Consider the following 25,875-nt stretch of genomic DNA (forward strand, 5'->3'; position numbering starts at 1 on the left):
GGGTAGAACATGTCACTCAAGGGTGGCTATAACTTAGGGACGCTCCCTTTCCCATGAGAATCCTTTATTTACCCCAACTGAGGGGTGGGCATGGGGTGTTAAATAAGGACTAGAATAGGTGGGGATGCTGTACAGAGGGGCCCAGGAAGGGGGCAGGCAAATGGACAGCAGGTCAGTGCACCTGAGGCTGCGGGTGCCCGTGGCAGAGCCCTCCTGGTGGCTCGGGGGATGGGCCTAGCTGCTCGGCCTCCTGCTCCACTGATTGGCTTCCGTATGCACTGTCCTCTTTCACTTCTGCAGGGGAAGGAGACATAAGGAGGGGAGAGGGGAGTTAAAGCCTTAGGCCTCCCACCCTCCAGGCCCAGATGATCTTCCAGGTCTGACCCTTTTACCTGTGCTGGGCAATTTGTCTTGGGCCTCGGGACCCCTTAGCAGTCTCACTCCCTCGTCTAGGCCCATGTCAGACAGAGCTTCCAGGAGGCCTGTTAAGTCCCCACCAGCCAGCTGGAGAGAAGGAAGAGGTATGAGAACCTCAGTTACAGTTAGGATGTGGGCTCAGGAGCCCTGGGGCCAAGGAAGCACCTGGGATCTGAGACTGGGGAAAGGAAGCAGGCACGGAGCAGGGGGCAGGCCCGACTGACCTTGTAACTGCGAAGGAGGCTGCCACTGGGCGAGGCTGTCTTTCGATATGTGTCCACCAGACTGCGCAGCCCCAGCCGTTCTGCCAGCTCTGCCCAGCTGCCCTGAGCCCCTGGCCCATCTAGCAGATGCTCCAAGTTCTGCAGGACTGTATCCTCGAGTGGCAGCTCTGGCCCTGAGGGGGACAGACACACAAATGTGTCAGTTACCTCCAGAGATGGGCACAGACACCACTTTTCTCCCATGGCAATCGGATAGACAAGGCAGACCCCTTCAGAGATCTACAGGAGAAAGGCCTCTATGAGCAGGGGGCTAGGGCTAGGGATGAGTGAAGAGATCTCACCTGCGGGGCTGGGCGGGGTTAGGGGCAGCGCCATGGTGTCCTGAGCAGCATTTAGCAGCAAGGTCTTCACCTGGAGAGACAGCCTCAGCCTTCACTACTCCCATCCCAGGCCTTGAGCCCAGGTACCAGATACTTTGAACCCCATCTCTAAGCCCAGACACCCTGTTCCCTGGTACTTCTCGTCCCAGGCTGGCCTCACCTTGGTGCTGCGAGTGAGGTCAATAGGTGTGTGGCCACGGAAGCTGCTTTGGGTGTCCCTCTCAGGCTCCTCAGAATCTGAGTCACTACCAGAGGTGGGAGGCGAAGGCAGTGGGCACAGGGGCTCCTCGTTCTCTGCATGGATGTCAGCACCTAGGAGAGGGAGGTGCAATGGGAACCCACATACAGGATTGCGAAGTGGGGAGCGTGGGAGGCACTCCTTTTTCTCCTCCCAGTCCTGTTCATATGCCCCTGCAGGTGAGACTGACCAGCCTTTAGAAGGAGGCGGGTGAGTGTTGGGGATCCCAGTCCAGCTGCCAGGTGTAGGGGTGTGTTTCCCGCAAAAGTGCGTGCATTCACATTGGCATGGAGCTGTGGAGTGCAAGGGAGTGGTTGATTACAGCACCAACTGACTGGCTTTCCCTCTCGCTACATCTTCACCATCCTTGGTCCCTCCATGGTCCTCATTCCTACCTTGGTGACGAGATGGGTGACCAACCCCAGCTCCTCCATCTCTGTGGCCAGGTGAAGAGCTGTCCGGCCCCCCTGCCGCTCTGCAGCCTCCACTTCAGCCCCGTTGTCCACCAGCAGATCCAGGCACTCGGGGCTTCGGGCATGGACTGCCAGGTGTACTGGGTACAGCCCTAGGGACATAGGACACTCAGCCTGCAGCTGTGGCTCTGACAAGCTGATCTCTACACCTTATGTCCCCTCTAGGCACTCATCAGTTACCCTTCCTGACCCCTCCCCTTGATCCTGGTCCAGATGAGGTGAAGAACTCACCCTCGAAGTCTGGCATGTGTAACAGTTGGGGCACGGTGGGAACCCCACTCTGCAGCAGCGCACCCAGCAGGTCAGGGGCACTGGCACCTGCCCTCAGTGCCAGGTGCACCGCTGAGTCTCCATGCCGATCAAGCAGTGTCGGGTCTGCGCCCACCTGCAGCAGGAAGCTCACCACGTTGGTCTGCCCGGTGATCACCGCCAGGTGCAAGGGTGTCTGTGGACACAGGCAGAGTGAGCCAGGCCCGCCCCTGGCCTAGACCCACTTTCTTTCCAACTCTTAGCCTCTCATCAATAGGTGCCCCTCACCTGGTGCAGGTGGTTGGTGATGTTGACCACACTGAGGTGCCGAGCATGATAGATGACATGGGCTATCTGCTCGATGACACTGGTCTGCCCGTGAATAATGGCCAGGTGCAGCGGCCTGGGGGTTGGGGATTGAGACTTCGGTTTAGCAAGCCCAGGCAGTTGGAGCATCCTCTACCCTCAAAACCCCACAGCCTCCACAGCCTGCCCTGCTGGGGCCTGTGGAGCCCAGATGTCTCTAAGGGCAATGCAGCACCTGAACCGAATCCTTCCTGAGCACCTTTTGAGGTAGATAAATACCTTTAACACTTGACAAAACTGAAGTACAGTGGGGCCTTGACTTACGAGTGTCCCGACTAACGAGTTTTTTGAGATACCAGCTGTCTCTCCGCCGATTTTTTGCATTGAGTTGATAGAGTAATTTGAGTTAACGAGCTCCTTAACGAGCTCGGTCTCGGAACGAATTAAACTCGTAAGTCAAGGCCCCACTGTATAGAGAGGTTAAGTATCTTGAACAGAACTAGTACATAGCGAGCCCGACTTGAAAGCGGGTCTGTTCAACTCCAGAGCACCCCACGACCTTCCACGGGACGCCGAATCCCGATCCCCCGACCCGGGAGCCCATCTCCTCACCCCGCCCGCCCCACGCCCCGCCCCAACCTACGTGTCTCCGTTCTCGTCTTGCGCCGTCAGCAGGTGGCGCTGTCCCGCCAGCAGCGCGCGCGCGTCGGCCGTGACGCCGTAGTCCAGCAGGGCTTGGGCGCTGCGCTGCGCCAGGCTGAACAGGCGCTCGTTGTACTCGCGGGCTGAGGGCGACAGGGGGCGTGGGCGCGGGCGCGGGCTAGGTCCCCCACCCCCAGCGCTCCGACCCCCCGAATTCCGGGGGCTATACCTCGCTGCAGCAGCTCCTGAGCTTGCGGTTTGCGGTGGGGGTCCTCGGGGGGCGCGCTCGGTTCTGCTGCTCCCTCCCGAGCATCCCCGCTAGGTGCCCCATCAGCCATCTGCGCCCCGCCCCCGCCCCCCGGGTAGCAGCCCATTGGGGCTGCACCGGACTGGTAGGGACTGTAGGCCAAGGAGGAAGAGAAAAAGCCGAGGCTGCCACCTGTGAAGACAAGCAGTCTGTGGAGAGGAGGCGCCAGCCTGAACTCTCCCAGATTACCTCCCACAAAACTTCGCTCCCCTTTACCCCTCGCCCCTCCATCACCCTTCACGCCACCAGCACTCCTCACCTCCTCCGGCTCCTCCATAACCCCCTGCCGAGCCCCCAGAGCCTCCACCCATGTGGGAGCCACCCCCAAAAGGCTGGGAGAAGGTGGGCAAGGCTTTCCTCCGCTTCCGCTGCACCTCCTCCTTGTCTGCAGAGGGAAATGTGTGTTAGAACCCCAACTCATGGGCCACTCAAGAGCCTCGTCCCAAGGTTGGTAATGACCCTTCCCCCCAAAGCCCTCTAGGACCACCTCTTTCGGGGCCTTCCCCACTCCTAACTTGACTCACGGGCACCCTGATCTAGTTCTTGGGACTTTCCAGCCCAGTCCCAGCCCTCCAGCCCCCTTGGGATCTCCAGCCCTGCTTCACCTTCCACCAGAGGGTAATAGGTGAACTGTTTGGAGTCAGAGACATCTCCCCCACGCTTGCGTTTCAGTTGCAGGAACACAGTTACCGGACGCTCAATCTTCATCTTGTGATAGGGAGGCGTCCGGAACACAATGGCATACTGGGCCAAAGGAAGACATAGTGTCATTGAGGCCTTGGCCTAGATGGGCCCCCACCCTGGCCAGGGGTCCCTAGGGTACCTGTTTATGAACATCTGTGGGAGAGAAGTCCCCAAAGGCCTGCCATCCATTCTCATCATCTTCGTAGAACCGGACCTCAATGTCATCTACAGGGAAGATCGAAGCTTGGCCACAGCTCCTACTGGAACCTTCAGGGCCATTTTTCCTGAAGTTGCCCTTGCCCCCAATCTTGACACCCAGCATCCTTAGTTCCCAGCATGGGCTCCAGCCTCACCTTTCTGCACCTTGTCACAAAGCAGATAAACCTCATCTCCACCCCGCACGGAGCCAGCTGTCTTGTCCATTCGAGAAATCTTCAGATTTGAGGCCCCAGGAGACTCTATGGGGGTGGGATATCAATTACTTGAGATGATGTAAAAGTTATGGCCCCATTTGTGGAGCCAAGTGCTTTGCATCGTTATCTGAACAACCCCAAGAGGAACCACTAGTATCTGCATTTACCCAAGACAGAAACCATACTCAGAGGGGAAATGACTTGCTCAAGATCATTTAGTCATATGCGGCAGGGCCAAGTTCAAACCCAGGCCTATCTGACCCCACAGCTTGAGGATGCCTCATGGCTCTCTCTGACACCCAGGTCTTGCACCCCAGGTAGTCAAGATACTCACTACTGTCGTGGATGGGCTGGGAGATAACAGGCTTTAGGGGCAGTGAGAAGGAGCCATCGCTGGCTCGCAGGAAGGCGGAAAAGCGCAGTCGCACAATGCTCAGATCCATCACCTTCTTCAGCTCCTTGGCCTCCTGCTCCAGCTCCCGCCGCTCAGCCTCTGCACAGTGGGCACAGTGTGACCTCTGGACTCCTCCCCTTTCTCTACTCCTTTCATGTCGACCTCCCAGGACTCCCTCCCCATCATACCGGTAAGGCCCTGGGGCCTGGAGCGGAGTCTCTGCCTTTGAAGTTTTTGTATCATAATCTCCATCATGTTCTTCTTGGTCACATGCAGGACACCCAGGTTGTTAAATCTGAGTGGGGGAAGGAGAGTCAGGGGTATTGCAGGTAGTTCTTTCCTCCTGAGCCACCCACCCCACTGCCAGGGCTCGGCCTAGCCTTACTTCCTCTAGGGAGCTTTTCTGGTTTTTACTTGTGGCCTTGGGTTCTGGGGCCAACCTAAGTCTCTCCCTAGAGATGGGCTGGGGCCTAGGACTGGCAGGTAACGAGGGAGCATGCCAGTAGGGGCCAGGGGTAGGGGACACCTACTGGGCAGTCATGTCCTTGGGCCCCACAGACACAGCGCAGACCCCCAGTTCCGAGCATTGCTTGCCCACCAGGCTGTGGGCATGGGCACGAGGCGGGTCACTGTGTGTTACCAGGTCCACCTCGATCTTGGCTGGTCCCTCGTAGTTACAGATCTGTGAGGGTTGAGGGCTGTCAGTAATACCCCTGGATACACTGTCCACTAGCCCACCCTCAAGCACCATCCTTGCTCACCTTGACAGTGGGATAAGTCTTCCGGCCCTTCTCACTGGAGGCACCTGGCAGCCCTCCATGGGAGGGGCCTTCACAGCCATATCGAAATCGGAAGCCTCGCTGAAGGTCCCAGGATAGAGTGACATTGTGACCAGGGAGGACCCCTGCCCCCCCCCCCCCCTCCCCCGAGCCAGACATACTCCCTGCCAGCAGTGACCATAATGACTGGTAGTGTCTGCCGGAATCACAACCACACCACTGTGATCAGCAGCAGCCAACCATCCCAACCCTAAGTGGCTTTTGTGGTCAGTGACCCTCCCCAAGACCACCCAGCTACAACTACCCCATTTGCCCCCAAAGCTGAAACCATCCCCTACCATCCCTTCCATTCACTTACCTGCTTAGGCTGTTCCACGATCACCAGGTAGGGGCCATCAGCTGGGGACAGAGGGGCCTTGCTGATCCAGGATCTCTGAGCTCCTCCCTCCCCCTCCCTCTAAGACAGAGGTTCTCAACCTGTGGGTCGCGACCCCTTTGGCGGTCGAACTACCCTTTCACAGGGGTCGCCTAAGACCATCCTGCATATCAGATATTTACGATTCATAACAGTAGCAACATTACAGTTATGAAGTAGCAACGAAAATAATTTTATGGTTGGGTCACAACATGAGGAACTGTATTTAAAGGGCCAGAAGGTTGAGAACCACTGCTAAGACAAGGGGAGGTTAAAAGACTTACCTGTCTCTGGGGCAGGCTCCTTGGGCTCCATAATGGAAGGGTTGAATTTGAAATCATCATATTCAATGATGCCATCCAGACCCTGGTTTGAAGACAGACTGGGGTGGCAGCTGATCCTGAGCCACCCCCAGGGCCCTCCACCTCCCGGCTCTCTAAACCCTCAGTAATCACTCCCTCTCCTTCTCATGTCCATAAAAGAGCTCCCATTGGAAGCAGTTCGCAGACAGACTAACAGGCAGGCTGAAATAATCGGAGGCATTACAGGTGTAAGGGAGCAGAAGGAGCACAGGCCGACTGATAGACAAACGGAGGCAGCCGACCGGCTTCGGGGCCGGGCGGAGTGACTCACTGGGTCGTAGCAGCTCTCCATGTCTCTGGGCTAGGCCCGGTTCTGTCTGGTGGCTCCGGCCGGATTCGGTTTCCCAGAGTTTCAGGCGCCCGCCTTAGGTTCGGAGGAGTGGCGGGGGGAGTGAGAGACAGATCGGGACCGGAGTGCGGGGAGAGGGGGTCCCAGATTAGGGGGAGGGTCGGATCTCCTCCAGCCACCCGTCCGGGTGTGGCGGGGGAGATCCGGTGGAGGGCGAATCGGGAGCTGGGCTGGGCTAGGCCGGGTAAGGGGCAGGAAAGTTAGAACAGCTTAGGAAAGTCCCGAAAATACCAGGGGGAGGCGGGGCCGGAGGGGGCGGGACTGGAAATGACGCACTGACCACGCCCCCGAGGCGGGAGGGGCGCCTGATCGGCACCGGCCTTTGGATGCCCGCAGCCTCAGCAGGGAGAGGGGCAACCAGACCCAGGGAAGCCCCCGTGGGGCTAGGCTCCCCTCATCTCTCCAGGGCAGGTGCCGGGGACTGCTGGGTCTTTCGAGACCTGGAGAGGCTCCTAGACGGGGGAGGAGGCCCGCCTCCCGCCCCCTTCGCCTCCCCCACGCTGGAGCAACCTTGGGATTTTCTACCCAAAGGGAGGCCACGGCTGATTCACCCGGGGGCTTTTGGGGGGACATTCCTGCTGTAGGAAGGCCTCCTCCCCGAAGGCCTGTAGGCGGGGGCTCTTCCCAGTGGGGGGATCCGGGGTTCTGCCCCAGGAACCGGTCTCTTGGGGTGTGGGGGGAGGGAGGAAAGCTGTCTCCTCTCTGGGATGGGCCCTCTCCCCGAAACATCTCGGCAGCGGTTAATTCCCACGCCGCACTTGTCATGGGTGCTCATGCCCCTGCTCCAGTCCCAGGCCCTGTGTGAGGTGTGTGTCTCCATCACAGGTATACAAGTGTTATTTCAGCCCATGTGCTGGCGTGCGTGCAACAGGTGAGCGACCTTAAACTTCTCAGGGTGGACACATGTCTGAGCTTGTCTTGGTATGAAGGGCGCCGGTGGACATATCTTTGAGTTTGTGCGTGAAGGGTATGGGTCCAGGCACCTGAGAACGGGTGCGTATGTTTGCATGTGTACGTGTGTGCGAAGCTGAGCACACGGACGATGCTGTGCACTCGCCGGCATAGGTACGGGTCCGCGTGTCTTTGTACAAGGATGCCGATGTGTGTACCCGGGTGTCTGGTTCGTGTGCGTGCTCTGCGTGTGTGTGCAAATGCCGCTTTCCAGTCCTGGAGCTCCATCAGTCACGGGCCCTCCTCCCGCCCTTCCCGTGTCTCGGCCACCCAGGGATCTGAACCCGGCCACTCACCGCGGCGGCGGCTTCGGTTCCCGCTTCTCTCCCGGCCCGACCCACCTTGGACCTGTCGCGACACCTCTCCGGTCCCAGGGCTCCAGCGGGGAAAGCCCCTTTTCCGCCCCCGGGAGGGGGGAATTCCCATGACGTTTCCGTGCGTCACGCCCTATGCCCTTTTTCATTGGCTGAAAGTTTAACTCCGGATGCCCACAGCCAATCAGGAGCGACTCTAGCGTGCCCCTTACCGGGGAAATACTCGCGCCGCGCGGGGAGAAGGGAGTGGGGATGGTGGTCAGCTAGGCGCTGTCGCTAGCCGCGGCAGGGGCGGGGGGAGGAGGCTGTGTGTGTGGCGGGCGTGGTGGCGGGGTAGGGGGTGTCAGCCAGAGGCAGGATTCGGGGAACTAGCGCCATCCCCCCGCCAAGGGTCCCGACTCCGGTCTCCTCACTCACGCAGGCCTGCCTCAAACAGCTGGCATCGCTGTACTCGGCTTTTGCTGTGCCGAACGCTTGGCTGGGGAACCCCAGGGGGAAGCTGACTGGCCCCAACCCTCTGGTCCCCCGCCCAGAGAGGGGCCCCGCTGCCGGGAAAAGTTAGGGGAAGGAAGTTGATCTTGCAGTCGGTCCTAGGGCGCCATCTGGCGGCCTCTCTGGAATTGCAAGGAGATCCGTAACCATCCTCTCAGATTCTAACTCCTCCCTTGGAAGAGACTCTCTGGACCTAAAACGTGTTCTATAAATGGCAGGTTCACAGCGGGCCAGACTTTCAGACATGACTGAACTCAGGAGCGCCGGGCCTGGAAAGGCTTTGCTCATCCGTCCCAGAGACTTGGGTATTAGAATTAAAAAGGTATCCACAATCTTAATAGTTCAAACTTCCTCCGATGTAGGAAATTGCCTTTTATATAGTCCCCAACGTCCGCTTGTACACTTCTAGTGGCAGCAAGGTCAGTGCCGGAGTTCACAAAGTACAACTCCGAGGCTGGACATCTCTGTTCGGTAGAGACTCTCTTTAGGAATGCCATGAGTACCTCCATTCCTGGAATCATCCTACCTTGGGCTCACAGAACACAGGCTGTTTTTTCAGATCTTTCCTACAACTTTCCCCTAACCTTTTTTTTTTTTTTTTTTTTTAAATAGATTTCAGAGAGGAAGGGAGAGGGAGAGAGAGACAGAAACATCAATGATGACAGAGAATCACTGATCAGCTGCCTCCCGCACACCCCCACTGGGAATCAAGCCCACAACCCAGGCATATGCCCTTGACCGGAATCAAACCTGCCACCCTTCAGTCTGCAGGCAGGCACTTTATCCACTGAGCCAAGCCAGCCAGGGCTCCCCTAACCTTCTTAATAATGGAATTACAGGTATGCACTAGCTCTGCATAAAGGAAGACTATTATGGCTCTTCATTTGGGCTATTTCCTGTTACTTCCTCTTCCACTTCACCTTGCCCACAAGTGGAATGTGCCAGGTACTATATTAAGGTACTTTACTATAAGTTCTTGTTCTTCCTTCCAACATCCCTAGGAGATAAATATTACCTTACTTTACTGATGAAGAAATTAAGTCTCAGAGAGGCGAAGTAACACAGCTAGAAAGGACAGAGCAAGAATTCAAAGCCAGTCTGTTAACTGTAGGATAAAGCTCTTTCCCCACAAATTCATACAATACATAGAGTGCAGAAAATAGTATAATGAACCCCCATGTTCCCATTAGTCAACTCCAACAATTCACAATGTTGGCCTGGAAATTTTAACTGACTCAAGGTTTATTGTCAGTTGCTATAGCCTCATCTAGCTGGGCTTAAGAAACTTCTTCATTGTTTGTTCCATTTATTCCCAACCTAGTGGTTATTTCTGTTTTTGTTTCTAAAGTGACTTTAAAAATATATATTTCCATTGATTTCAGAGAGGAAGGAAGAGATAGATAAAAACATCAATGATGGCCCTATCCGGTTTAGCTCAGTGGATAGAGCGTCGGCCTGCGGACTAAAGGGTCCCAGGTTCGATTCTGGTCAAGGGCATGTACCTTGGTTGCGGCCACATCCCCAGTAGGGGGTGTGCAGGAGGCAGCTGATCGATGTTTCTCTCTCATTGATGTTTCTACCTCTCTATCCTTCTCCCTTTCTCTATGTAAAAAATAAATAAAATATTTTTTAAAAACAAACAAACAAAAAACCCCCATCAATGATGAGAGAGAATAATTGATCGGCTGCCTCCTACATGCCCCACACTGGAGATAGAGCCCACAACCCAGGCATGTGCCCTAACCGGGAATTGAATCATCATCTCCTGGTTCACAGGTCAATACTCAACCACTGAACCATGCTGGCCGGGCTATCTCTGTTTTTGTATGCAGCCCTAGGACCTGGCCCAAAGCAGAGGCACCATAAACTCATTCTATTCATTCACCAATAAGTAGTGAGGACATACTTTAGAAAACAATGTCCTTGTTTGAAGATTAAAACCAAATGGAGATATGTCAGTTGGTGGGTGATAAGTGCTATGGAGAAAAAGTAGGTAAGGGGGCAAAGAGTGATAAAAGTTTTCTATGTGGCAGGCGGGGAAGGCTTCTCTGATAACATTTGAAAAGTGACTTGAAAAAAGTGGACTGAGTTATATAGATATCTGGGGGAAGAACATTCCAGGTGCAGGGATTAGCAGTGTACAGGTCTGATATGAATGTGTTTGGCATATTTGAAGCATAGTAAGAAAATTAGGTAGGTGGTATAAAGAACTTTTTATTTATTCTGAATGAGATGGAAAGCCAGGTTTTAAGCAATGAAGTGAAAATGGGTTTTAAAAAGATCCATTTGGTTTCAATGTGGAGAGAATAGAGATCATGGAGCTAGAAAACAGGAGGGTGACCAGTGGTGGCTGAGGAATTGGATGTAGAATATGAGAAAAGAGGGGGTCAGTTTGGCATAAGAACCTAGAAGAATGGAGCTGTCCTTTAGTGATATGGGGCAGACTGGGGGAGGAGCAGATTTGTGGGGACGGGGGGTAATCAAGAGTTTTTACTTTTAAGTTTGTTATGTTTGAAAGCTAGTGAGGCATGCAAGTGGAAATGAAAGGGGTAGTTGGACATAGTGTAATGGATGGTATTTAAAGTCTTGACAGTGAACAACATTATCCAGTGACTGAGTATAGAGAAAGGACTTGAGAAGCTCTGGGACATTCTACTAGTAATGTTCAGAGGCTGGAGATGAGGAGCCAACAAAGGAAATTAAAAAGGCATGGCCAATGAGGTAGGGGAGAACAAAGAAAATAATGTCTCAGAAGCTTGAGTGAAGAATATTTCAAGGAGGGTGTGTTTACTTGAACTAAAGTTCCTTCTCCGCAACTGAGGCCCAGGGCTGAGGGGGTTCTGCTTCTCAAGGCCATTCATCTCCCAAAGCAGTGAGCCCTAAGCAAAGGTAAATACCCAAGTGCTGGGATAGCCACATTTTCTGTTGTTTCTAGGATTTTTTGGTGTGTGTGTGTGTGTGCGTCCATTGGAACTAATTCTGTACAGTTAGGGGTACTGACACCCCATAGTCAAAAATTCATGTATAACTTTTGACTCCCCCCCAAAACTCATGCAAGCTTCTAAAGGCAGAGCTTGTGGGTAGGGCTCAGATGGTAGAACAGAGACATCATAACTGTTACCAAGCCAAGAGCCTTAGCGTCTACCTGACTGTAGATCCTGGTTTTTCTGCACTCATACAGAAAAGTGCAGCCATACTCCTAATTTTCCCATGGGCAGGGTGGGAAACCAAGGATAGTCTGGATTACTCGGGGAAGAAGGAAGGGAAGAGGTAGAAACTAGTATAGGAGTTTCAAGTCTCATGTTAGTATTTTTCCACATCAGGCTAATCCCATTTCCAAGGCACCCCCTTCTACATCCGAGGGAGGCACTTACAGAGGTTCAGACTCCCAGAAACATCTACGTGGCTGTGCTGAGCAAAGGGAAGCCCCGGATGCTAAATGATCACATAGCCAGCTGGGCCCAAATGAAGAGGGTGAGTGTCCCTAACTCTTTCTGAGGGGGTCAGCTGGTAGTTCAATAGGGTACCACTCCCAGAGGGGGAGGGACCATTATGGAGGAGGAAACCAAGATGATGTAGATGCTTCACTTGGAAAAGCTTAATACATGGTATTCTGCATCCTGCCCATAGTACCTAAGCTTTGCAGGGGCTACACAGCCTGCCTCATTCACACTCCCACCTGTCTTACCCTGATGCAAAGGGAAAGAGGAGGGGTTCTCCAATCATGCTTCAGTGATTGGGACGGATGGAGGCTGTGGGGTGGAAGAAATGGTCCCTCCTCAATTTTGGACCAAAATGAATGTCCCTGTGCCCACATACACATGATTACAGCTATGGGCAAGATGGCCCCCTCATATGCCCATAGGCTCCTTTTGCTCCTGGACCATGAGGCACATTAGAAGGAAAACTTCTGAATAACTACAGCTCAGCTCTGGTTTCCCTTTGACCTCAGTCTATGTTGTCTCAGGTGTCTTCCTTGGAGCAGTTAGGGAAGAGGACAACTGCCCAAACCCCTGGCACATCCCTGCTGGCAAAGGTGCACTGCTGTGCTGATGGTGGTCATTGGGCAGCGGAAAAGGAATCCTGACCTCAGTTCTGCCATCTGGCTGGCTTTTGGCCTGTGGCCACATGGACCAGACTGTTGGTAGGTTCAGTGTCACTTCTGTTCATGCAAGGTCTAAGCCCTGGGTATTCTAAGAGCATGGTGCCCACAAGTTCAAGAAGGAAACCAGAGGGAAAGGTATTAATGGTACTAAGACATTTATTACATCATAAAAAGTCCACTGTTGTCGTTTTTCCATATGTACATGTTCCTGTGGGCAGTCCCCCTGTCCAGCCCCATCTGCCCACCCTCAATGCCAATCAGCTCTCCAAACTGACCAACAAATTAATAAAAGAGGAAGAACTGGAGGAGGTGGCCCAGGGCTGATGGGAGTGGGGATGGGAGAGGGAAACAAAGTGCAGAGTGGTTAGCTTGGCTCTCGATGCCTAACCATGGGCAGGAGGGACACAAGGGCAGGCACTGCAGGGCTGGCACAGTGATGCCTCCCCAGAGCTATCAGGCTGCAGGTGATACCTGAGTGTGCTCCCAGGTTGGACCCTCAAGAATGGAGAGCAGAGGAGGAAGGTCCTACAGCCGGATTGTGGGTCCCAGGAAGGGCTAGAAAAGTTCTGTTTTTTAGGTCCCCATACAAGTAGCAGCGATAGCAGCTCGAGTTGGGCCTGAAGAGTGTGGCCCCTGGGACAGCTGGAAAGGGGACCAGGGACAGGTCCTGATCTCTGAGGGGCCTATTTTAGTTAACCTCAGAGGTGGGCATGGGGTCTGTGGGGCGAGGTGTGGCCAGGAGGGGCACTGGTGAGGTGGCTTCAATGAGAGCAGGGTTGAGGATGATGGGCAGAGTCATGGGTGGTACACCCACCTGCAGTGGGGAGGCCAAGGGCTGCAGGATCAGTGGGGGCTGAGCCAGGGGCAGAGGCCCATCTGGGGTCGGGCTCAGCCTGCTGGGACTAGATGCCACTGGTGATCCAGGGGAGCTGCTGTTGCCAGGTCGGGGGCCCTCGGACTTCTCAAAGTCTATAGTGAGAGTCAAAGTCAAAGGTGGCTGCAGTCATACTCCCTCATACCAATCTTTGCTCCTCCCCATTCCTGTGAGCAAAATGACCCCTCCCAGGCTAAATAGTTGGGAGTCTCCCCCTGAAACTCATTCCAATGCCCAGCTACCTTATCTCTGTCCTCCACCTCCTTTGTATACTTCTAGTTAGGTTAATTTTGGTCTGGTCTTTATTAGAATCCCTGAAGGGTAACCTTTGCATATTCTCCAAGTCCCAGACCCAGCTTTCTCTTCCCAAGCCTGAAAATCTCAAGCAGCTAGCTCCATTATAGCTTATTTGATCCTGCCATTTCTGATAGGAGAGCAGGCAAACAGGATTCTCAGGGTCTCCCCGCCCCCTGGCTCACAGCCCATGCTCAGCAGCAATCTCAAGCTACCCTGGGCCGCCTCTTAGGCCTCCTCTTTCCTGCTCAACACCCAGCAGGCTGGCCCAGAGGGACTCACCACAGGCTCCCAATTCAGAGGGCATCTCTGGGAGAAGTGGATGGCCAGGTGTTCTGGTGTCCCCAGCAGTAGGTGTCAGGTGGGCTGAAGGTAGAGGTTTTTGGGCATGAGCCTCCATAGGCGTGGGGTCTGAGGAGGACAAAGAATCCAGATGGCAGCTCTTAGAATTTCATGCCCTGACTACCCACCAGTCTTCCCACCCACCTACAGCACAGAGAACTACTGAGCTCCAGACTTTCTGATGAAGTTGGGCTGAGCCCCCTACCCTGGATGACAGTCTGCTTGAAGAGCTCATCTCGTAGGTGGGGCAGAAAACAGTCGATGCGCTCCCAGGTAATTTCCCAGAGGGCTGAGGGGCTGCCTCCTCGGGCATCTGCACTGTGGAAAATCTCCGCTGTGTCCATCACCAGAAGCATGTTCTTCAGAGACTCAGGGATGGCCTCTGACTACAGGTGGCAGTGGGACCATGAGAATAGAAAAGAGGGCATGGGAGAATATGGTAAGGAGGTAGCCACCAAGGGGGGAAACGGTAAGTCTTCCCAGCAGGTGGGAGAGGAAGCAGGCAGCAGGAGTCAGGCTGAGGTAGAACATACCAGCAAATCACTGGAGCCTGCATGCATGTACTTGTCCATGAAGTCCAAGATGGTCAGCCAGAGGGCCGCAAAGGTAGAGAGTGACAGCAGTGGAGACAGGTGCTGCAGGAAGACCTATGGCCCGCCAGTCCCTTTCAGCCAAGAGTAGGGTAGGGACCTTCTATACCCTTCTCCAAGGCTGGGAGGCAAACCTGTACTATCTTGCATGGGAATCTTAGGTTAGAAATGCCTCTGAATTCCAGAAATGTCCCAGGTCCCTAAGTCCCACTGAGTCTCCATAGCTTGGGTCCTGAGCACCTGCATTGCATCTCTAGATCCTACCAGAAGCCTTGGCTTCCCTCTTGTGAAGAGGCAGGAGAGTGGGTGGGTGAGGGTGGGAGCAATACCTTAGAGAGCAGTGTGGAAGCCCTCATCCGGGTCTCTTCCATCCCACCCACATCTGCAGGGCTGATGTTCTCCAAGAGCTTGGTCAGTAGAGGAAACAGCACCTGGTAGGTAAACAGCCAACATCTCCTAGCAAGGTCAGTGGGCAGCCTTGTCCCAAGGAAGCCAGGGGCTGGGGTGGATGAGTATTGAGCAGAAGGGGAAGGTCTGATGCAGACTGAGGATTCACATTGGGCTCTTCAGGCGGCCTTGTTCTCCTTATCTTAAGGATTTGAACTTTACCTTAAGACTAGAGGGAAGTCTGCCTGGCTGGTGTGGCTCAGCGGCTGAGCATCAATCCAGGAACCAAGAGGTTGCCAGTTTGATTCCCAGTTAGTGCACACGCCCAGGGTGTGGGCTTGATCCCCAGGAGGAGTGTGTGTAGGAGGCAGCTGATCGATGTTTCTATCTTTCTATCCTTTTCCCTTCCCCTCTCTCTAAAAACTAATAAAAACATAAAAAAAAAAAAAAAGACGAGAGGGAAGTCCTACCTTGTTAAAGCAGGACTCCCATTCCAGGGCATCTAGCTTTTGCAGATCATGTACCAGTAGTGCTCGTTGCAGATAGGTCAGTGCCTGCATCCGCACCTGGCGCCGGGCATCACAGCATAGGCAGGCAATGCCTGAGAGCGAGAACAGACTCAGGATCCTTCAGGCATCCTGATCCTGGTACTTCCCAAGCTCCAAGTCCACCTCTGCCCCTGCCCAGCCTGCTCCCCCCAAGTTTACCCTGCAGTAAGGGGCACCAGCAGTGGGCCCAGAGGGTGCGCGAATCCGCTTCGATCTTCTGGCCACTTGTCTCCAGGTGGCGCTGCTCCTCTGCCCATGAGCTGTAGATAGAGGCCGCCCGAATGTGCAGGGTGTGCATCAGGTCTAGCAACTGGGATCACAGGAGGGGCAGGACATAAGTGGGGTTAGGTCTGGTCAAATCCCCCACCCACTACTGTCCCTGACTGAGTCCTCAAGGGATCCCCTCGTACCAGTCACACCATACTTCAACCCTCTCACTGCTCCTTTCTTGACTTCATGAGCTAGTTGCCCCGTCCTGGCCAGTGTTTCCCAAAGTTGAGTATTAGTCCTAGTAAAGAAGACTTGAGGAGGGGTGTGGACTAAGTATTTAATAACACTGAATTACACAGTGATATATATACTTTCTTTTCAATTCTCTTTCACACCTGGTAATATATAAAACCTTATCATGTTATTTTAAAAACAGAAAGCATACGTCAGGTTCGGAGGCTTTGATGGGTAATAGTATCTGGCTAGATTTAATAATTTGTTTTAATCATTTTTCTAAGGCTATTCTATTTAAGGCAATTAGTTTCCATTTAGTTAGTGATATAAATTCTGCTCATAAAATAAATTTTATATGCCTTGAATAGACAGAATAACTCTGGAAGGATAGACAAGAAACTGGTGGCAGTAGCTGCCTCTAGTGAGAGCTTATTGCTAGGGACAGAAATGGAATGGGGCTTACTTTTATCTGTTTACCCTTTTGTACCATTTGAACTTTGTACCATGTGCATGTATTACTTATTCAAAAAATAAACCTTAGTTTAAATATTAAGCAAACAAAGACTTACAGGTGGGAACACTGTAGAAGTGGTGGCTGAGGACCTCGGCCCTTCCTCTCAGTCCTGGCTGTCCCTGGCCCCATCCACACTCCCAAAGTCAGGTGCAGGGAGAGAAGAGGAAGTAAAGGGTGCCATACTTACGTCCTGACTGACCTGTAAAGACACCGTATGGTAGCTGACAGGCACGCCTTCATCCTCATCGTCATCACTGTGCCCTCCCCGAGTGGCATGTTGGCTAGAGGTTCGAGGCCGTCGAAGCACTGAGCCCTCCTTGGATTTCTTCTTGAAGCGGTTCCCTTTGCTGTCATATTTGTGACTCTTGCCACGTTTCTCTTGGGACTTGCACCCTGAGCAGAGTCAGATCCAGGTCACATTTCCACATCCATGGGCACATATCCCTGTCCCCCGTACATTCACATGGCTACTCCCCAACTGCCCCTTTGTCAGTTGACCCACCACCATTAAGACTGGCTTCGACAAAGATGCGGAGAGTCTTGACACAGAGCTCAAAGTTGTCAGGTGTGATGTGGGCAGCGTCACGCACGATGAAAGACAGTGATTCCACACACTTCAGCAGAGACTTAGTGTCATGAGGTCCGAGGTCCAGCCCCACTGTTAGACTGTACTGATTGACCAGGGGTGAAGGGCCTGGTCGGCTGGACCCAGTCCCAAGCGCTGGCTTGGAGTTATCGATGTCATCCTTCCCCACCTGTAAAGTACACAGAGGAGCTGGGAACCCAGGCTTGAACCAGATCTTCCCCTGGATGCCCTCTCAGAGGACTAGGAATCTTTCCCACAGGCCAAGGAGGGAAGTCTCATCCGCTGTCCATCACTTACCACTAACCAACCGCTGTTGACCACGTCAGCATCTGTGGCTGATCGGTGGATCTTGCCAGGCCTGCCATGGTCAGCGTAGACCTCCGAGTCAGAAGTGTATCCTCGGTCCAGACTTGTATCATTTTGATGGTAGGATGGGAGTTCACTGTCTGATTGGGCCCCTGAGCCGGCAGGGAGAAAGGCAGAGTCAAAGTGAGGATAGGGACACTGGGTTGAGGGAATAATTTCAGCTCTCTGAAGAAAGGCGCCGAAGCCTGGCTTCTCTTTCTTGGTCTGGCTTAGTTTCAGCCTGTCACCACAGGGCGAAAGGATGGTCTGGACAGCTTCTCTCTTGACCAAATAGGGCAGCAGGCTAATTTGGGTTCCTGATGGCATCTAGGAGCAGCTGTCAGGGGAGGGAGGTGGCAGTTTCTCAATTTTTGATAAACCAGTCCTCAGGACAGCAGTAAGCCTGGCTTCAGAGCCTTCTCTGCTGCCTACTTTCCTTCATGCTGTTTAACTTGAGGAGAGGCCAGCTGGTATAGGAAATTCTGGGAGCAGATGGCAGAAGCCACGGGTATTTAATCTGCTGAACATAATAACCTGTTTTGTTTTCCTGTATCAACCTCTGGGGCCATAATGCTTTATCTGCCAGTGTGGGTCTCTCTGGGAAAGGGCTTACCAGCATCAGGTGCATCGGCCCTGGTGGTGGCCTGCAGGGCAGCTGGCGGCTTCACGCCTGAGCCAATGCACTCCAGCAGCGTGAAGAGGGTGGCCCAGTCATCACCTGAGTGAATGTTGGCTGCGTTGGTCTTAAGGAGTTCATGGAGCCCAAAGGCTACCTGGTGACTGACTCGGGACAGCACGCTGGGCTTCATTAGTAGCAAGATGCGCAGGGAGAGCAATACCTGGGTTGGGGCGGGAAGTGGGAAGTGGAACACAACTTCTTGGCTACTATCCTTTCCCACCAGTCTTCTTAGGCCAGTAAGGACAGTTTGACTAGGACCCAACTTAGGATACAGCTGCTGGTCTTTCCTTTTTAAATTAAAATATTTACTGAGATAATTATAGGTTGATATGTATTATAGGTAAGAAATAATACAAAGAGATCCCTTACACACTTTGCCCAGTTTACCCCAATGGCAATATTATGCAAAACTATGGTATAATCATAACCAGAATACTGACATTGATATAATCCACTGATTTATTCAGATTTCCTCCGTTTTACTTCTACTCAAGTTGTGTGTATTAAATTCTACACAATTTAGTCACCTGTGTAGGTTTGTATCCACCACTAGTAAAGATGCTGAACAGTTCCAACACCACAGGATCCCTTATGTTACCCCTTATAATCACACCTGCCTCTTTCCTGTGCCCATCCCTAACCTCTGGCAATCTGTCTACAACTTTTAAAACTATGTCATCTCAAAAATTTATATAAATGGCCCGGCTGGTGTGGCTCAGTGGTTTAATATTGACCCATGAACCAGGAGGTCACGGTTTGATTCCTGGTTAGGGCACATGCCCAGGTTGTGGGCTGGATCCCCAGTAGGGGGCATGCAGGAGGCAGCTGATCAATGATTCCCTCTCATCACTGTTGTTTTTATCTATCTCCCTTTCCCTTCCTCTCTCTGAAAAAAACAAAACAAACAAATAACCAAAAAACCCCCCACAGGAACTTAAAAAAAATAAAGATGTGCTTTTAAAAAATTTATATAAATGGAATTATATAGTTTATAACTTTATGGGATTGGCATTTTTCACTCAGCGTAATTCCAAGTTGTTGCATGTATCAATAGCTTGTTGCTTTTACTTGCTGAATAGTAAGTACTCCATGGTATGTATGAACTACAGTTTATTCACCTGTTAAAAATCATCTAAGCTGATTCCAATTTTTGGCTATTACAATGAAAAATTCTATGAATGTTCATCTATAAATTTTTATAAGAAAGCAAATTTTCATTTTTGGGGGATAAATGCCCAAGAATGCAATTGCTGGATTGTGTGGTAATTGGATATTTAATTTTAGAAGAACCTGCCAACAGAGTAGCTATACCATTTCACATTCCCACCAGCAATGTATGAGTGACCCACATCCTTGCCAGCACTTGATATTTTTACTTTAGCCATTATGATATGTGTATATAATATCTCATCGCAACTTTAATATGTGATTTGCAAACATATGTTCCTTGTTTTTTCATCCTTTTCACAGGGCTATCATAGAGAACTTTTTAGTATTGATAAAATCTAATTTATCATTTTTTCCTTTTATGGGTTTTTCTTTTGGTGTCAAGACTAAGAACTCTTTGCCTAGCCCCTGAAGATAACTACTTATGTTTCTCCCTAAAGGTTTGATATTTTATATTTAAATCTTTGATCTATTTTGAGTTAATTTTTGTATAAGATATGAAGCTTCTCCACTATGGATTTCAATTGCTTTGGCAATTGAAAAAGTTATCCTCCCCCCATTGGTTTTTTTTTTTAAATTGGTTTTGTACCTTTTCCAAAAAATTAGTTGAGCATCTTTGTGTGGGTCTATTTCTGGGTTCTCTCTTCTGTTCCATTGGTAGAGGGGTGTCTATCCCTCTACCAATACCACACAGTTTTGATTACTATGGCAACATAGTAAGCCTTAATATTACTTTCTTCTTTCTCAAGAGATTTGGCTATTCTAAGGCCTGTGCTTTTCCATCTAAATTTTATTTATTTATTTAAATATACATTTATTGATTTCAGAGGAAGGGAGAGGGAGATAGATAGAAACATCAATGATGAGAGAGAATCATTGACTGGCTGCCTCCTGCACGCCCCCTACTGGGGGTCAAGCCCACAACCTGGGCATGTGCCCTTGACTGTAATCAAACCCGGGACCCTTCAGTCCCCAGGCCGACGCTTTATCTACTGAGCCAAACCAGCTAGGGCTAAATTTTAGAATAAGCTTGTCTATGTCTACAAAAAACTCCTGCTGGCATTTTCATACGAGTTGAATTAAACTTATAGATCAATTTGGGGAGAATTGACATCTTTACTATGTAGAGTCTTCTAATCCATGAACATGATATGTTCCTTCATTTATTTAGGTCTTCTTTGATTTCTTTAATATTTTGTAATTTTCAACATACAGATCCTATACATGCTTTATTAGGTATATATCTAAGTATTTCTTTTTTGGGGGAGCACTTGTAAATGGGTATTTTTTTTAAAGTTCCATATGTTCATTGTCAGTACTGTATATAGAAATGTGATTAATTTTGGGTGTTCATTTTATATCCTGGGACCTTGCTAAACTCACTTATTAGTTCTATGCTGCTTGTCTTTAATAGTTTGGCCAAGAGATCTCAGGAGGGTCCAAAGCATTAGAGGAAACCAGATATAGGGCTGGGACTGCCACAAAGCAGCAGCCATCTGCCCCTCAGAGCTGATTTATAGGAGTCAGCAGAGGCGCTGAATATCAGCTTCATACCTGAGGATGTTCTAGACTTATCCCCACTGCCACCCGTTAGATTCCCCCAGCCCCACAGTTGGTCACTGGGCTCATTCTATGGGGCACTAACTGTACTCTGTCTCAGACCATACCCACAACTAACATTGTGACTTTAGTCCCTTGTATACCTTCCTGCCTTCCCAGCTGTACTCTGCTTACCTGGCCACTTATCTCTTCTCTCCGGAGTAGCCGAATGGCCAGGCGCAGTAGCCCCACCACTGCCCGATCCACAAGAAAGCAGAAATCCTGTGCCTGGACACATAGGTGATATAGATGGTCTCGAACAGTCTGCCACACACAGCCCACTCGGTCCCTTAGGAACATAAGAGATGGGGATAGTCTCAGCTAGAGAGGTCACTAGGCAATAAGCCTCCCTTTCTGATTCAGGCTAGGCCTTTCAGGGCTCACTGGTATTATACGCTGAGCAGACAGGAATAACGAGCAAGCTTCTCCTCCACTGCCTATAGCTTCATGTGCTTCTTGCCCCTAGAGCCCACTCAGCAAGATGGCTTCAGGCTTCTATCCCTTTGGAATAAGCTCAATGTGAGGCCTGCCTAAAGAGGCCTTCTACCTGTTCTCTAGCACAATCCTCAACAGCATCTCCAGGCAGAAAGCAGCATCCTCCTCATCATATGTCTCTTCATCTGGTGTCACTGAGACGAGAGCCTAGAGGAGAACAACAGCAGAAAAATAGGCAGCCACTGGCCCTGCCCTGACAGAAATTGACTTTACACCACTGCCCCTGTCTCCCCTCCCAGATTCAGCCAGCCCTTCCTTTTCTTTCCTCTTCATTCTGTACCTTCATGAGCTCCTGTAGTGACTCCAGCTGGAGAAACTTGCTTTCTGTGATCATCTTTTCTGGGTCACATTGCTACAGGGGGCACAAGAGAAAAGGAAGGTGTCAGTGACAAGGGGTAGAGGAAAGTGAACTTTCTTAAGAGCCAGAGAGAGAGCAGGAGTCAGTTCTGGTCACAAGCTCTCAATGATTCTATTCTTCAGTTCACAGTCCAGTGGGGAGGGGTCCAGGGGTAGGCAGGCAGTTACCTTGATACACTCTAAGGCCACTCTCTTAGCCTCCTGGTTCTCAGTGGATGGGCCCCGCACGCTAGACTGCTCAGTACCACTTAGTGTCAGCCAGCTCACAAAGCTCAGCACTGTCGACTCTCCTCTGTAGAAACAGTATAAACCCTGGTGAGCTCCAGAGTCCTGACTCTTTCTCCCCAAGGCCTTTAGCCTCTGATCTGCCCTTACCGGTTCGATGGTATCTCCTCCCGTAGTAGAGAGATCTTGCCATTGGGATCCACAAAATCTTCTACCTGGGAAAGCAGGTCAAAAATAATTTCTTTCTACATGCCCTTTGCATTTCTTGCTCCCCCATGCAAAGTTCTCTGGCTTTCTTCTTGTAGCTCTCTGCTCTACACTACTGATTGGGCCCCCACCATATGGTGACTGGCAATGACTTCTACCAGTCTTCCTTGACAGCTAGGCCCCCACTCAAGACCTGTGGTCTTACATTTGAGGTATTCCTGGTAAGCTTCAGCAGGCATCAGGCCCAGTGATAGTCTCAACCAGTTCTATATACTAGTAGCATATATGCTTGGAGCTCTTGCCTTGTTACTAATTTTTTTCTTTTTTTTTTTAAATTTCAGAGAGGAAGGGTGAGGTAGAGAGAGAGAGAAACATCAATGAAGAGAGAGAATCATTGATTGGCTGCCTCTTGCACACCACCTTCTGGAGATCGAGCCCACAACCTGGCATGTGCCCTTGAATTGGAATCAAACCTGGGACCCTTCAGTCTGCAGGTCGACGATCTATCCACTGAGCCAAACCAGCTAGGGCTTGCCTTGTTACTACTGATTAGTCTCCTACCAAGAATTACCTCCACCATAGCCTTGGGCAGCAGTTGGGCTCGGAAGAGCTGTAGCATGGCTTCCATGATATTTTTCCAGCCCTCTCGAAGGATGTCGCCATGACGATGGGCCAAATGGAATACTGTCTTGGCTGCAATGTGGGCTTTAGGATTGCTTCCAAACACACTGGGCAGGTTCTCAATAGACTGGAAAACAAGATGGGAAGAAGCGTAAGGCCTGGAAAAAGAGAACCTCTTAGGCCTCAACCTATGGTACCTTGAGGGTCCTTCTGCTGGCTCTGCTTCAATCCCCAATACTAGTAGGAAGGGCTAACATGGATAAGGCCTTCCCTACTACTGCATATCCTCTCCTATCCCCAGTTTTGAGTGATGCTATTCTCATTCCAGGGTGTGCAAGACAGAAATAGCTTTAGCTGTATTGTAATCAAGTGGGAGGTGAGGAAATATGCTGAGAGAATCATCTCTGAAGATAAAAGTAATCCATGGCTAAAAGAGGTTCTCCTTTGGAACTCTAGGTACATATTCCACACCCCCCCCTGCAACACACACACACACACTCACCTCACTACTGAGAGCTGTGAATTTGCACAAAGAGATGATGAGATTGTCAAACACATCGCTGAGGCCATAGTGAGCGGAGATCATGGCACACTTCCTGTAATGTCACCCCCATCCCAGAAACAGAGTTACTGGAAGGCCGGGCAGCCCTTCCAACTCCCTGAGGAGGATTGCTTGGGATTCTTCCCCAATCAGTCCCAGGAAGAAACCTTTTATTCTTAAGTCTGTTTAAGAGTGAGTTTTCCTGAGATCAACCAAAGAACTTGTATGAATATATGCATAAGCCATGGACAAAGACAATAGGGTGGTGAAGGCCTGGGGTAGGGGGTGGGGATGGGCTAGATTACAGTGGTTCTCAACCTTCCTAATGCCTCGACCCTTTAATACAGTTCTTCATGTTGTGGTGACCCCCAATTTCATTGTTATAAATTGAACATAATTAAAGCATAGTGATTAATCACAAAAACAATATGTAATTATATATGTGTTTTCCAATGGTCTTAGGCGACCCCTGTGAAAGGGTCGTTCAACCCCCAAAGGGGTCACGACCCATAGGTTGAGAACTGCTGGGCTAGAAGAAGTCCATGGGGGCAGGGGGAAGGGGACCTATGTAATACTTTCAACAATAAAGAGTATAAAAAAAAAAAGAGTGAGCTTTCCCAAGCTTCAGCCTCCCTCCAAAAACTCAGGAAGAACCAACTCTAAAGAAAATAAGAATAGGATTCAAAGAGGTATGGAGGCAACCATGTTAGCTCAGAGAGGTGGTTAAGAGGTCAGTACTAAGGCTAAAGGTGAGCTACCTGAAGCCTGAGATGGCTTTCTGGATGATTGTCTCCTCAAGGCTTTTGTCAAAGACGTAAGAGAGAGCAGCAATAGTGGGGCCCCACGTCATGGTGAAGAGGTCAAGATCGTAGCTACCAGCAGGCACACGTAGGAATATGCCCTCTGGGGTGGCACCTCGATGAAGCAGTACATTCCATACGTAGTTCTCTCGAACCAAGCCTGTCTGCTCCTCGGGCATCACAATTTCTTCATTCCTATCAGGAAGTAAGAGAATGAGTAGGTGCACTGCTATAAACCTGACTGCTCCCAAACTAGGATAAGGGACTTTAACCCTTATCCACAAATGAGAGGCCATCAAAATTGAAGTTCAGTGGTTGGCTTCCCACTCATCAGGGAGAAAGAAAGAGGTGTGCCATAATTCTCAAGGACCTGTCTCTAAGTGAGGCCTTTAGTTCTATAGTAAGATAAACAATTCTACCTTTTCTGATTTGTAGTAAAGAACTAAGTGTCCCATCTCTGACCTCTGATCAAAAATAATTTCTTTCTACATGCAACTTGAGGGAACTAGACAGGAAAAGTCAGCTGCTCTGGGTTTGGGAAATGGGATCATGACACTTCACTTAGCAGGGACAGTTTGTTTTTTGTTTGTTTTTTTAAAAATATATTTTATTGATTTTTTACAGAGAGGAAGGGAGAGAGATAGAGAGTTAGAAACATCGATCAGCTGCCTCCTGCACATCTCCTACTGGGGATGTGCCCGCAACCCAGGTACATGCCCTTGACCGAAATCGAACCTGGGACCTTTCAGTCCGCAGGCCGACGCTCTATCCACTGAGCCAAACCGGTTTCGGCAGCAGGGACAGTTTGGAACCTGGCTTAAAGTACTAGTCCCAATACTGTTCAGGTTTCTTTAAGGAAGAAAAGAGTTTGGAGAGAGGGTTTGCCCAGCTACTGTAAGTCCTAAGGCTAAATCCAGGGCATATGAGTCATTGCAGCCTGATATGACTCTAAAATCTGGAAAAGGGAGCAGTGTTCTTCTACTTATCAGAGATGCTACATCATCCTTCATACATACTCACTTGATGGCATGGTACATATCTTCCAGGATGTCTTGTTCAAAGTCCTTCCCTCCATTCACACCTTTTAGGTTTTTGCGAAACTCCTAGAGACAGACCAAGAAGCTTTGCCCCTAATGTCAATGCTGAAGCCCCACCCAAGGAACCCCTGGGTCTGTGATAAATAGGACTTAGGAAACAGTAAGTGAAAGAACCCACTTCCCCACCCCAGTTCCTCCTCTGGATTGGCCAGCCTTCCCTGATTTCCAGAACCCTGTCGACCGTGCCCACTGGACATCCACGTCATTTCTGCTTTCTCCAAAGCTTGCTGGATCTTCTCTGCCTTGGCTGGGATTCAAGCTTACCTCCAGGGTCATGGGTGCATTCTGTTTACGAACATTGTGGTTGTGCTGGTCAGTATTAAGCATGATGACAGCATAGGCCAGGGCAAAGCAGGCATCACTATTGGCAAATGGGGAGCCGTTACAATTCTGAAAAAGCAAAGACCCCACCTGTGTCAATGCCCTTCTCCGGCCCATTAAACCCTCAGCACCAACCCACTGGATCAATGCTGACACAGAGGGGAGGTACCACCCAGAAAGTGGCCAATCTCTTGCCAAGTCCTTAAACAGAAGCTAGACTGGAAAGCTCACTTTCCAGTGATGATGGTCTCAGCCTTCTTAGGAGACTAGCTGTGTCCCTCAGTTGGAGCCATAGAAACCTTCAGTCAAATTAACTTGGGAGGTTAGGCTTAGCTCCTGCCACTCAAA

The 25,875-nt window shown here is 50.9% G+C and overlaps 2 protein-coding genes across 12 annotated transcripts in view; both read right to left on the bottom strand.

Annotated features, from left to right (window-relative positions):
• Positions 1-47: 47 nt before the first annotated feature.
• Positions 48-7,960, bottom strand: NFKB2 (nuclear factor kappa B subunit 2). Of its 3 annotated transcripts, none has more exons than XM_070432411.1 (23): positions 7,925-7,960; positions 6,555-6,647; positions 6,206-6,287; positions 5,865-5,905; positions 5,489-5,587; positions 5,258-5,409; positions 4,916-5,022; positions 4,668-4,826; positions 4,274-4,378; positions 4,060-4,145; positions 3,842-3,980; positions 3,496-3,621; positions 3,159-3,368; positions 2,931-3,072; positions 2,270-2,384; positions 1,964-2,177; positions 1,655-1,824; positions 1,450-1,552; positions 1,182-1,333; positions 983-1,052; positions 642-814; positions 393-504; positions 48-294 (listed from the first exon to the last, which is right to left on the bottom strand). In XM_070432411.1, the coding sequence occupies exons 2-23, from the start codon at positions 6,573-6,575 to the stop codon at positions 173-175; spliced, it is 2,700 nt and encodes an 899-aa protein (XP_070288512.1). In that variant the 5' UTR covers positions 6,576-6,647; positions 7,925-7,960; the 3' UTR covers positions 48-172. The 3 variants fall into 3 exon arrangements, with proteins under 3 accessions (XP_070288512.1, XP_070288511.1, XP_070288510.1); XM_070432410.1 differs by having other exon boundaries at positions 7,880-7,958; XM_070432409.1 differs by lacking the exon at positions 7,925-7,960 and having other exon boundaries at positions 6,555-6,925.
• A 4,677-nt stretch (positions 7,961-12,637) lies between these two features.
• GBF1 (golgi brefeldin A resistant guanine nucleotide exchange factor 1) overlaps positions 12,638-25,875 on the bottom strand; it is a 127,079-nt gene continuing 113,841 nt past the window's right edge. For 5 of the 9 annotated variants that reach the window (XM_070432423.1, XM_070432419.1, XM_070432418.1 and 2 more), the window contains 21 exons: positions 25,471-25,596; positions 25,130-25,212; positions 24,068-24,304; positions 23,271-23,364; positions 22,719-22,895; positions 22,091-22,155; positions 21,884-22,007; positions 21,639-21,710; positions 21,411-21,505; positions 20,999-21,152; positions 18,032-18,257; positions 17,371-17,531; positions 16,990-17,242; positions 16,675-16,880; positions 15,689-15,839; positions 15,452-15,582; positions 14,924-15,025; positions 14,538-14,651; positions 14,210-14,390; positions 13,945-14,073; positions 12,638-13,463 (listed from right to left, as the gene is read on the bottom strand). In XM_070432423.1, coding sequence (XP_070288524.1) covers positions 13,183-13,463; positions 13,945-14,073; positions 14,210-14,390; positions 14,538-14,651; positions 14,924-15,025; positions 15,452-15,582; positions 15,689-15,839; positions 16,675-16,880; positions 16,990-17,242; positions 17,371-17,531; positions 18,032-18,257; positions 20,999-21,152; positions 21,411-21,505; positions 21,639-21,710; positions 21,884-22,007; positions 22,091-22,155; positions 22,719-22,895; positions 23,271-23,364; positions 24,068-24,304; positions 25,130-25,212; positions 25,471-25,596 — 3,162 coding nt within the window. In that variant the 3' untranslated portion in view covers positions 12,638-13,182. The remainder of the gene's footprint in view (positions 13,464-13,944; positions 14,074-14,209; positions 14,391-14,537; positions 14,652-14,923; positions 15,026-15,451; positions 15,583-15,688; positions 15,840-16,674; positions 16,881-16,989; positions 17,243-17,370; positions 17,532-18,031; positions 18,258-20,998; positions 21,153-21,410; positions 21,506-21,638; positions 21,711-21,883; positions 22,008-22,090; positions 22,156-22,718; positions 22,896-23,270; positions 23,365-24,067; positions 24,305-25,129; positions 25,213-25,470; positions 25,597-25,875) is intronic. The other 4 variants (XM_070432420.1, XM_070432421.1, XM_070432426.1 and 1 more) reach the window with 1 other exon arrangement.

The sequence above is a fragment of the Myotis yumanensis genome, unplaced genomic scaffold (assembly GCF_028538775.1).
Source record: "Myotis yumanensis isolate MYYU_CA2020_CCGP unplaced genomic scaffold, mMyoYum1.0.hap1 SCAF_13, whole genome shotgun sequence".
NCBI lineage: Eukaryota > Metazoa > Chordata > Mammalia > Chiroptera > Vespertilionidae > Myotis > Myotis yumanensis.

Coding starts and splice junctions, on each gene's coding strand:
- NFKB2 (XM_070432411.1), bottom strand. CDS start 6,575: ATGGAGAGCTGCTACGACCCA. Junction 5,410..5,488: donor AGACTTATCCCACTGTCAAG/GTGAGCAAGGAT, acceptor CAACCCTCACAG/ATCTGTAACTACGAGGGACC. Junction 5,023..5,257: donor CCCAAGGACATGACTGCCCA/GTAGGTGTCCCC, acceptor TCCCCCACTCAG/ATTTAACAACCTGGGTGTCC.